Below are 12,424 nucleotides of genomic sequence, written 5' to 3' on the forward strand. Positions count from 1 at the left end.
ATACTGTATGCCTACATGATTTTTGGTTACACATTTTCTTTGTATTTGCATACGAGAAAGGCTTCAATTGGGTTGGGGTTACTACAAAAACCAGCACATGAATTTTAGCGTTTTTATCTTCTTTTTTTTTCTTTCATGATACCTCATAGACTGAACGCAATCGCTCTACTTTTACAGAACCGTACTAAAAGAAATGTACAAAGAAATGCATACCCTCTTTTCGACAACCTCTCGCTCTCAAACATACTTACCTTCATGGCTGAATATATAGATAAACTTGCTGAGTACCATATTTATGTGCTTTGTCACAGACTGTCCTCTGAAAATTATGTGACAACCTTTGTGCGATTAACAGCCAATCGAGTTTTCTCACCATTGACATCATGATCACACACATTAACACTCATCACAGAAATTAGTGCCGTACGGCACTGACAGAAATAATATTAGACCCCCCCCCCCCAGCACACACACACACACACGGACACATACACGCCACGAGGTGAACTCGTGTCACCTCCCTAGACACACGTACATGAACATAAACACAAAATCATATCACACCATGTAGGATTGACGCTATATAGTTGCGTTAGATACGAACGTCACAATCTAATAATTGTACAATATGATTATACATGGTCAAAAAACCCATTCCCCCTCTCATTTACCACCTCCAACATCTAGCTCATATCTGATCACGTATTGAATCATGTGATACTCGATCGAATACTCACAGCGTAACCACTTGCTACTTTTTTTGATGATATTCTTATTGTTCGACAGTAAAGTTTTGGCGGAAATGCTAGTAATACCGCCTTCAGCAGATACAGTTGTAATTGAGAGCTTGAACGAAACGACGAAAACAGACAATTATTTCGTAAATGACATACATAGACAAATATAGACAAACATAGTCAAAATATTAGCAATAGAGAGAGAGAGAGAGAGAGAGAGAGATGAAGACATAATGTGAATCAGTTTGTAAAAAAGAGATATTAGAGATAAGTTTGAAAGTGTATAAACAAATAAACAATGCCAGAACAGCAAGTATTTGTCATTGTGCACAATTTGCGCAACAACGTATAGAGATACATGGAATGCAATAATCATAAGGAATCGCTTATTGTTAAACCATGTATGTATCAAAGGGAATAAATGACAGGAAGAGTTTATAGACGACACATTATAAAACAATAAAGAAAATATTTGTGCTAGAGCAAGCAAGAGCCAGAATGATGATTTTTTTTTTTTTTTGGAAGACACGAAGTGAACATAATTGTTCTCTACTTGGAAGGAAAAACTCATATGGTATATAGGAAGAATTAGTATATACAGGCACTTCATACAGTCCTTTAAAAAACAACAACAAATAAGGGTTTGCTTTACCAATATGACAATATAGTTTATCCTTTTTTTTATTGAGTCTGCAATTCAAGGTCTCAAAATGCAACAGTAGACTTTCACACTTTGAATCCAAAAATCTAGTCAGGCAATCTACCCCTCTTTCCACCCCAGCGTCTACTTCCCTCGACCATCACGCATTTTCCGTGTCCGCCACCCGATTTCTGGTCTTCTTGTCGCCGCCGTCTTCGAGGCCGTTGTCGGCCTTCTCCTCGTCCGCCGGGAGCCCGCCGTTCTGATTGCACAGGCGCTGGCTCCGGATGAGCCACCAGCCGATGATGTAGAAGATGACCGTGAGGAACTTGAAGATGAAATTGACGCCGAGGTAGGCGTAGCGGAAGGCGGCCAGGTCGTAGAGCCAGCACGAGCCCTGCTGGCCACAGTCCGTCTGCCACAGGCGGCACGCCGTGTCGATCATGGCGCCGTAAATGAGCGGGGCGGGGATCGCACCTATGTAAGCGACACACACACACATGGTACAACGAACATGTCAGGTATGAACGCTATCATTTTGATCATTTTGGTAAGGGTCACTTAAACGAAAGCACACGTGTAACATGTCTCAGCAGGATTGTTTCGTGCGTGTCATTATTACATAAAGCAGCTCTTTACCATGCTTTAAATTTTTAAGTAATTGAACTATCTTAAACTATATGAACAACGCACTACAGGCAATCGACAGCAAGATTAATGAGTTCTTACCTAGTAATCTCATCATGATCGCTCGAATTCCAAGAGCGATGGCCTTCGCGTCTTGATCGACACACCTGCAAGAAAGATTGAACAATGATAGAATAATATCATTATTTTCATTCTCTATTCGATGTTAAAGGGATCGTACAGTTTTGGTTGAGACCTGATTTCAGGTTTCTAATATTTTTTGGTGAGATAATGAGACAACTCTTATGAAGTATGAAAGAGCATGTAATTCTATGAGGAATTCAATGTTTATTTGATGAAAATTGATTTTGAAATGGCTGAGATATGCAAAAAAGAGCGATTCCAATAAAGTGTGGGACCCACACTTTATTACGATCGCTTTGTTTTACTTTGTTTTTGGATGTTTCAGCCATTCCAAACCCGATTTTCATCAAATAAACTTTGAATTCCTCTTAAAATGGTATGCTCTGTACTATACCATAAGTGTTTTCTTGGTATCTCGCAAAAAGTTAAAAGCCCAATTCTCACCTCCACCAATACTGTACTATCCCTTTAAGTCTTTTTCCCGAGTCTTAGTATTGCCTTTTTTTCTCTCTTTTGTACATGACGTAATACACTGCGACGTAATCATTTCATCACACGAACGACAATCAATCTCTAGAACATTATTGAGGTTCGGTACATTGCTATTATTATTGTTGTTTCTGAGGGATTTTACTTGTCGGTTTCTTAAGTAGTTACACGACGCAAATGGGTATGATTCACAGCGATCTTGTGATAAAGGAAAACTAATGAATCCGACGCTTTAAAGTGTGGACAATATTCGTGGGTTTTCTTTGTAGCATATGAAATTCGATATGCCATTATTTTCCATAAGGCGGCTGAAAAAGTTATAAATTAAACTTTATACATTAAGAGGTGAAACACGATTTTATTTTTGCACAATAATGCTAACGAAAATGTGAGGATAAAACCATGTTTTCCTTTTCTATCTACCATCTATCATCTATTTTCTTTTTCCACATCAGACAGTTCGCCGCTTTCTTCTAGAGACATGAATTAAGTTGCAAGCATTTCAACTGTGGTGCTGGATTGTTTTTTGTTAAAACAGTAATCCATTTTAAGCTGTGCATCGAGTGTTGACTCAGCTGAGAATATTATAAAAGTGCCACTGTTATTTTCTATGTTGGTTAAAAAACAAAGAATAGAGGAGGGAGTTTTAAGGTCATATGGAAGGACTTATGAAAGATAGATAAAGCACAAAATGAACAATCATTAGTTTTACTATTCTATAAGGATGTTCTCAAAGAGCATTGCTTGTGTTTAGTTGATTTTGCTCTCATTCTCCTTTACGTCACAGATGCTGAAGAAAGTGGGTAGTCTTCGAAATTAAATAATTGTTTTGTCACGCGAAACAGCACTGCAAAGGTAAACGGTCCATGGCACGAGGTCAACCGGAAGTACTATACCTCATAGCGATGAGTGTCTGGGGAATCTCTTCCGCCCCTGAAATGACGACGACCAGGAAGCTCACGATGAGGAAAGGCACGAGGGTGCGGCAGTTATTGGAACAGCCTCCGTCGGTCGCCATCCCGCCGTCTTTGATGCATCCACATTCGCCGAAAGTCTGACGTAGAGGGAGACAAAATGTATTATTCGTGACCTTATTCTTGACTCTTGGACCCGCATGATGACGCAGGCTCATGTGCATCGCCGCTGCAGCGATAGCCTGAACAAAGTCGCCGAACTGGAATTTCCTGATTCTTGTATCAGTGTGTACTCAAAACAATTATCTGTGAAGTATTAACAACCTAATAAAGAATCAAACAAAACGAACAAACAAACAAGAAAACAACTACAACAAAGCAAAAAAAAAAAGAAGAAGAAGAAGAAGAAACATAAAAGCATTGATACTTACTAGCAGTGTAGGGGAAAATACGCCACGCGTGGTACACAAAATACTCGTGAATTTGGTTGCCTCTTGGTATTCATGCTTTTTTTTCTTTCCCTCGATTCTCGATACTGTATTGTTGTTTGCGAGCATTTTTTGCAGATCAAAAACAATCAGTGATTATGTTTTTTTTTTTTCGGGGTCACGCGTGCTTTAAAGGAACACAAACCAGGATGTAAGAGGGCGCTGTTGGATAATGTCGACGGATGTGCATCTTCCATGTTCCGGACGTCCGAAAAAAACAAAAACAACAAACAAACAAACAAACAAAAAACAAAAAGACGATTCGTACTGTGGGTAAGTTAAAAATGGTGGTAGAAAAGTCAAGTCTGACTGGGTCCAGACGCTACAAACTAATCCTCCACAGACAAAGTTTGCTTGCTACCAAGCCGCGGAAACATGTGTGTTAATCCGTAATCTACTTTGATTGACAGTTTAACTCGCTTTACATCGTTGATCTTCGCAATGATGACCGTGACAATCATGGCTACATCTAACAGCGCCCTTCTGAATCCCCGATTGTTTTATACCTTTAAAGGTATACAATTGTTTGCTAGTGGCAGCAGTGATTAAAAAAATAAAAAATGTTCGAGATATCACATTTGATGTTTAGGTGTGGATCAGTGATGGTTGTATCACACAATATCCTACCACACATAAAGATTCTGCAGCAAAGCCCAAACTACACGGAGATATCACTATTTTTCTCATTGAACCATAACTGTAGACTGTTTAGCCTGGAAACAGTTTTATCATAACTATTGTTCACATTTTATATATTTTTATTCAACATTCCTTAACATTGATTATACTGATTCAATTTTTCACATTGTTTGTATCTATCCCTAACTCACATTTTAGAACTATTTTGAAGTACTAAAGCTAGGTTTTTGTTTCATCTCCAAATGGTAAATTATGCCTTTAACGCTGGAGGTTACAACGATACTCACATCATTGTCATACTCCTGGAGACAGCCAGCGTGACATGCGGACACGTATGTGATACCGTCCTCGCCGCAAACCGGGGAGAACACGTCTGAGTCACACAGACAGGCTACGTTGCAGGTATGACTTCGGTTCAGCGAGCTGCGAGATGTGTTCCAAGGAAGTGCAGAAAATCAGAGACATACAGTAATTAAAGTTCCATCTAGCTCCATCAATATCAAGAATTAAAGAGTATGTTAAGTCGCGTTTTGTCCATCAACAAAATGATAATATCATGGCTCTGGTTCTACTAATACCTCTCAGGAATCTTTAAGGAATACTTATCAAAGTGCAATGTAATCTATTTTTGTTATAAGCTAGGTTCTGCTTATTGATTTTCTACAAGATAAGAATGCAAACACCGACATAATTCGATATATGGTTATTTACATAATGACTTGGTTATACTCAGATTGTCAACTTGCCTCGTTAAAACAGTGCCAAATTTGTTATAACGCCAGGCTATATTTACTTTTTGTCACCGTTGCATAAAATGCATTGTTTCTATTCATTCTTCCATAGATTATCTTATTACACGATGTTTATCATTAAATGAGTTATGAAATGTATACTTTGTACTTGTATTATTCTTTGTTGGATGGAAATATAAGCACAATTGAATCGACTTGACTTGAATTGATTTGCAATCTGATTGCCAGACTTTCCGTTCTTATGCTGTTACCAATGGTTACGATCCTCTCACGACTCTGGATGCAGCTCAGCTGTTGATCTATAATCTTCCGTTAAATCAAGACAGGACTGGTTTACCGTCGAAGGCAACAAAATTATTTACATCAACTCAGTAATTTATGACTCAGGTTTACGCTGTGTGTGGTTTGATCGTCACTTTAGCATTAAAAAAAATAATTCTATAATCTGCGAGCATTTTTAGATAGGTAAATGGATAGATATGTATGGAGGAGGAGAAGGAGGGGGAGGAGGAGGAGGAGAGAGGGAGGGCTACGCGTTTAGATTTCGGTAAAACTTATTGAAGGCCTAATACCTTTCGCCATTGTAGCTAGTCGTGACTCCAGCCATCGGCACAGTTCTGCAGCCGATGCCAAAGGTAATGAGAAGGAGGAACATTGCCACAACACTCAGAGCCAAGGCTATCTTGCAGGAACCTTCCGCTTTTGTCTTTAGCTTGTTGACGATGAGCCCGCCCACGATGGACCCGATGGCGGCCGCAGGCACAAGGGTAGCACCTGCAACAGGCAACATTTCGTAACTTGTCATAGCTGCTTTCTATTTCTCATGCAACGTTTGTTGTTTCTCTAAATTTTCTCCTAGAATAACTGCAACAGGCAATAGTGTTATACTTCTTCGTTTGAAGCTAGTCATCAGGTAAACACCTGTGTGTGTGTGTGTGTGTGTGTGTGTGTGTGTGTGTGTGTGTGTGTTCTTAAACCTCTACATATTTCAGCCGGAACATCTTTTCCACTTTTATCTTGTTAGTGGTTGTGCATCTCATTTGAAACACACGCAACACGTTTATCTGTTACTCAATCTGTCACATGATTGCAAGACATGATTGTGAAGCCTCGACATGACTACGAAACAAGCATTTTATTCTAGTTTTCTAGGGTCAGATATTCGGTCGAGTCTTTTTCACTTGGTATCTTTATTTCAGGTATGACTACTGTGAAATGTAGATGTGAAAATGTGTGTTAAGAATAACCTATAAATGTGGCTTAGAAGCAAGGACAACAGCAACAACATTATCACTGAATCCTCAGAGGATCTGGTCAAAATGTAATGAAAACCCGATCATAACAGTTACTGTGTGGCTACAATAAACATTTCCAGGAGCAAACTCAGTCAAACAAAAATTAATCTGGCAGCCTAAGAAAAACATTCATTAGCAAATTCTATCTCCGCCCACTATAGACGTCCAATGAAAGTTCGGTTTTGTAGATGTTGTTCGCACGCGAGGCATTACGTAACGTACCTGTTCTAAAAATGTCAGGATCTATATTTTGCTGCAAACTGCAACCATCAATCTAATGATATATACAGAGAAATCATTGACAAGCCCCGAAGGATGACCAAGGATACCCTCTTGTTTCCTTGAGAGTGACGTCATAAAGGCGAAAGGATATCTTTACGTATTCATTTCTAGAGTATGTATCAACCAGCATATCTTTGGTGGAAAACCTTCCATTCGCTTCATTAATTAGCGCCTGAAACACTATACCGACACACAGTCCAAGTATGATGAGGGTACTTGACGTTTCCTGGGCATGTACATCCTGCACTGAATTCTTTTCATCATGTCTAACCTCTGGCCTTATTTTCCCCGGAGTAATAATATTTGAAGGGTAAAATATTCACCTTTTGTTTAAGCGTATGGAATCGGGGTCACTTTTTGCACGCATAACAAGCAAGAAAAAAACAAATAAACAAATCAAATAATTCATCTTCACTCCGGACCCTCCCCCCCCCAAAAAAAAAAAACACCAAAAAAAAAAACAAAACAATAACAAAAACAAAAACAAGTTCCATAATCACTTCAACAAGTGAAAACTGACTTTTGTAATTCTTACAGTTTAAGTGGCATATGTCAGTGTATACAAAATTGGGTTTGTACGATTATATTTTGTATATTTACATGGAGGGGACTCGAATAAAACTGTGCCATAAGCATCATGCTGTGCAAAAAAAAAAAAATTAATAAGATTTATGATTATGATTTGTGTTACCCTAGTATAGTATAGTAACAAACCTAGAATGAATTATCATGGATTTGAGTATATTAACTATACTGAAAGAATTATCCTCGATATTACGATTCAAATTAATGCTGTAGAATTAGTATGAATACTATTAAACATTAAGTATTAAGAACACATTTTGATGTGAGTTTGATAGGGTTGTATGTAGTCTTACATGAATACATCTTGCAGTCTTTGTGTAAGCATGCGCATTGATAGTATCATCATATTTTGCCACAATATTGCAGAAGCGCCTTGCAATGAAACGACAAAGAAACTGGTGTGTTATACATTACCTGTTATGAGGTTAGCGACTGATGACGTCAGACCAAACTGGGTCTCCAAATACTTGGGGAAGAAGATGTTGAGACCGATCTGGGCGGCAAACTCGGTGACGAAGGCCATGTTGATTACGAGGTAGAGTGGATTCTTGCACGTCTGCCAATATTTCGCCGGCATTTCTGCAAAAAAAGTAATAACAGTTGACAATAATGATTCTAACAATAGCAATATGAATTAGAATAAAATCGGCGATAATAATAAAATAACAATAACAATATAAATGACAATAATGATTATAATAGCAAAAACTTGCAATAACGATAACAATAACAATATCCATTCTGTCAGCATTGGAATGAATATCTGTTCTGGCTCAGGAGTGATGGGGCATAATAATGAACTATATACCCGTAATTATAGGAAGTAGTGAATCCTGAGGCCACTGCACGCTATAAGACTTTCTGTCCCACGACTGACCCGTTTTGATCCTTTAAAAAAAATCACAACAGCCTGGGAGTAAACACTTTTGTTTATTTCAGATTCCAGAGGGAGAAGGAAAAGATGAGGTGAGCAGGAACGTGAGAGATAGAGATATATATATATATATATATATAGATACAGTAGATAGAAATAGAGATAGAGATAGAGATAGAGATAGAGATAGAGATAGAGATAGAGATAGAGATAGAGATAGAGATAGAGATAGAGATAGAGATAGAGATAGAGATAGAGATAGAGATAGAGATAGAGATAGAGATAGAGATAGAGATAGAGATAGAGATAGAGATAGAGATAGAGATAGAGATAGAGATAGAGATAGAGACAGAGATAGAGATAGAGATAGAGATAGAAATAGAGATAGAGATAGAGATAGAGAGAGAAAGAGATAGAGATAGAGAGGGGGAGATGTAGATAGAGAGGGAGATATAGAGGTAGAGATAGAGACAGAGATAGAAATAGAGACAGGAAGGTATATAGATAGATAGATAGATAGATAGATAGATAGATAGATAGATAGAGAATGGGAGATAGAGAAGGAGATAGAGAGAAAAAAAAATAAATCACGTTTTAGTGATATGAATGATATTACCAGTATATTCCCAATTTCAACGTGAGCTTCATCTGTTTATAGATGCTGATGATTTCTATAGCACGATGACTTTGGGGAGTATTTGCCAAGAGCCTACCGAATAAACCATCTAAATATAGTTCATAAATTTCATTTGCATTAGTTTGGAACCCTTGTACTTCCGAGAATGTCACGAAATACAAGTGATCACGAGGTGGTTGTAATAAACGGGTTTTATGTATAGCTACTAAAATAATGAGACGAAGGAAAAAAAATAAAAGAGATGAAGAAGAAGAAGAAGAGGAAGATAAAGAATAAGACAGAAATGATGAGAAATAGATCAAAGAATTACCAGAAGAGAAAGAAGAAGAAGAAGAGGAGGAGGAAGAAGGAATAAGAGAGTGAGATTTGATAACAAGGAAGATATTATACACAAGAAATGACGCCATACCGGCTAGACTTTTGAAGGCGGTTTTCTTCCGCGGTTCCTCGGGCTTGGTCACCTCCTTCCCGTTCTCTCCGTTGTCCGCTTTGCGTTTGCAGGACTGGCCCATGAAGTCATGGTGGGCCTCGTCGTAATTCTTCGGAAGACTTCTGGGGAAGCCGAGCAGTGGGCACCCGGAGAGGACATAGGAGAGGCTGGCGATGATTAAACCTGAAGGGAACAAGAATGTCGATGAATGCATGATAATCGAATTAAAACAAATAATCATTCAAGCAGAGCTATTTACGTTATCTTTGATTTACGTGAAAACCAAAGCAGGATCGGCGAGTTTACTTTTTGAGCCAAACAACTAGCATTTGTTGATGCTAATGACTAATATCTTCCCATCTCTCATTGTTATTAATAGAATGTGTATGTGTGCATGCACTTATATATATCTCCATACTTAACTCTCTCTTTCCCTTGGAATATATACATCAAGTAATAGTTTAAGTGAATTAATGAGAAATGTGATTACGATAATAACCAAGATTACAAAAAAACTCTCACTATAATTGCTATAATTGACAGAAAGCGATGAGGGAGTTTGTTCAATTTTGTTTCCCTCTCCCCCTCCCTGAAAATTATCTGAAAACAGGCAACAAAGCAAATATAAACCAAAAGAAATGCATAACCTATTGAAAGTAACCGGATACTCGAAATCACATTGCTGCTTACCGATCCACCAAGCCCCAACCCACTGGGCGTCTTTCGGGCCTACCCCGTACTTCTCCGGATCGTCGCGGTAGAAATCCACCCACTTGCGAACCGTCACGCCGCCGATGAGGAATCCGACGATCCGACCAAATCCGAACATGCTCTGGACATAACCTGTACATGTGGCAGAGGGGGAGGAGGGGGGGGGGGGGGTGGAACAAACACAGTGGAAAAATGTCAGACGGTTATGTAAGATTTCATCTTTATTTTCTTTGAAGTATTAATCATGGCGATGAAATGGAAATCAAATCAGGAGGCCACTGACAATTTAGCCTCTTAGGCTGATATTATGAATTTTATTTCCTCTTTATTTTGCTAGCGTTTTCTTCACACCTTTAATGACAAATGTATTTCCTGTTCTTCATTACAGTCAATTTTTTTTTCATGAATAACAAATATGGTTGAATCGTAGAAAAAACAATAACTAAAATAGTTCTTTAGGTGAAAATGAAAATAATTCAGATCTCTTGATCATACCGATGTACATGGCCGAGGTCGCCGTCTTCACGTTGTCATCGATGTACGACATGCCGAGCGCCATGACGGGTGTCCAGCCGAGACCGACGATGATCTGGCCACAGATGATGAACACGAAGGCCGCGTGGTTGCCCGATTCCTTGTCACCGGTCACCTCCGCGCTGCAGTGGTCCGCCGGCGGGTCCCCGATGTTGCACACGTTGGCAGTGGTGTCGTTTTCACCCGAGGAGTCCACCGTGGGGCTAGTGCAGTAAACAAACAATCACTCAATTGTTTTGGGTTTGTTTAAACAACTGTGGCAGTCTTAAATTACAGCATTGTACAAAAATCGCTCTGCAGATCATGAAATAATATTTTTTCAAATTGTCATGTTTAGGCAATCAAAAATAACAATGTACTTGCTTTACAGATTATACAGTGCAGATATTAGAAGACTTCTTACATTCACGTTCATGTTGTAACACGAATGTGAGGGTAAAAGGGAGTTGAAAATATACAGAATTTTGTGTTCTGAGATAGATCTTCTCACATTTTTTTCCAGAAGGAAGAACCATCATGTGCCACAGAATAGCAGGTAGGTTATTGCGTGCATCACTGTGCTTTTGTGTTTTGCTGCACATTCTTTGCCCTCCCTCACATGTCATGGAAAAAAGGAGAGAGTGCATAATATATACGTTAAGTGAGTCATTTCACCGCTTATAATAGGCTACATTCTTGAACCCGTTCTATATTATCAGATATTACACACATGCAATTGTATATTAAAAGCTTCCGTTTCACGTCCAAATAGAACAAAAGCATAACAAACAAACTTACGTGTAAGCGCCGAAAATGAACTGCGGCAGCAGCGCCACCAACGCGCCGACGCCCATGAGCATTGCGCCAAGTCCGATCCATAGGGGGCGCTGGCTAGTGGGCTTGCCGCCGTAGTAGACCACGAAAATCACCAGAACGAGAGACGCCAATTCGTACATGCTATTGATGAAGCCTAGCTTGGACGAAGGTAGCTGGTAACGGGTCTCCAGAGAGGTCACTGCGCTGCCGAAGGTCCCCGAGTTGAAAGCATCTGAGGCCACTACCCAGCAGAGCAGCACGCAGAAGAACCGTCCCGAGGCCAGGAACTAAACATGAACAATGATAATCATGCCAAACTATAGTCTTGTGGGAAATACATTATTGTTGCTGATATTCCCCCGTCCACTCCATTCCCTTCCAGTCGACTATACGAAAATTCTACAGGTATTTTCAGTGAACGGGACAAAAACATATTCCACAGTTTTATCTGCGGAATATTTCAGCTCCATATTTTCCAAGTTCATCGCGCCGAGTTTCTTTGTGGTATCGGAAATTCCAAGATGTTAATTCTCAGTATACGTAGGTTTCAGTTTTATAAACTATAAAAACAAACATAGAAGACAAGATCTGGGCCACATTTGATAAAAAGTTGTGAGGCAACTCTTGCAGGAATGACCACTGCCATGGTAACGCAAATAATCCAGCTTCCTGATTGGCTGTTGGTATGGGAAGTTGCCATTACAACTAGAGCTGTTATATTCTTAAATATTATATGAACAGGTAAAATGGATCCAGGCAGTCATTAGTTTAATGACATTTATTTACCAGGTACTGCATTCTAGTTTCGTGATAACTCCCATGAATGTTCCAGTGGCAGCATTATTTTTGTT

General features: G+C 39.1%; 1 protein-coding gene across 2 annotated transcripts in view; it reads right to left on the reverse strand.

Annotated features, from left to right (window-relative positions):
• Nucleotides 1–1,168: 1,168 nt before the first annotated feature.
• Nucleotides 1,169–12,424, reverse strand: part of LOC139738395 (solute carrier organic anion transporter family member 5A1-like) — a 42,988-nt gene continuing 31,732 nt past the window's right edge. For both annotated transcript variants that reach the window (XM_071649032.1, XM_071649031.1), the window contains exons 4-13: nucleotides 11,556–11,860; nucleotides 10,740–10,981; nucleotides 10,224–10,376; nucleotides 9,513–9,716; nucleotides 8,007–8,171; nucleotides 6,003–6,204; nucleotides 4,966–5,101; nucleotides 3,534–3,691; nucleotides 2,107–2,171; nucleotides 1,169–1,854 (exon numbers count right to left, since the gene is read on the reverse strand). In XM_071649032.1, coding sequence (XP_071505133.1) covers nucleotides 1,538–1,854; nucleotides 2,107–2,171; nucleotides 3,534–3,691; nucleotides 4,966–5,101; nucleotides 6,003–6,204; nucleotides 8,007–8,171; nucleotides 9,513–9,716; nucleotides 10,224–10,376; nucleotides 10,740–10,981; nucleotides 11,556–11,860 — 1,947 coding nt within the window. In that variant the 3' untranslated portion in view covers nucleotides 1,169–1,537. The remainder of the gene's footprint in view (nucleotides 1,855–2,106; nucleotides 2,172–3,533; nucleotides 3,692–4,965; nucleotides 5,102–6,002; nucleotides 6,205–8,006; nucleotides 8,172–9,512; nucleotides 9,717–10,223; nucleotides 10,377–10,739; nucleotides 10,982–11,555; nucleotides 11,861–12,424) is intronic.

The sequence above is a fragment of the Diadema antillarum genome, unplaced genomic scaffold (assembly GCF_040938485.1).
Source record: "Diadema antillarum isolate AM-2024a unplaced genomic scaffold, OU_Dant_1.0 seq00000740_RagTag, whole genome shotgun sequence".
Taxonomy (NCBI): Eukaryota; Metazoa; Echinodermata; class Echinoidea; order Diadematoida; family Diadematidae; genus Diadema; species Diadema antillarum.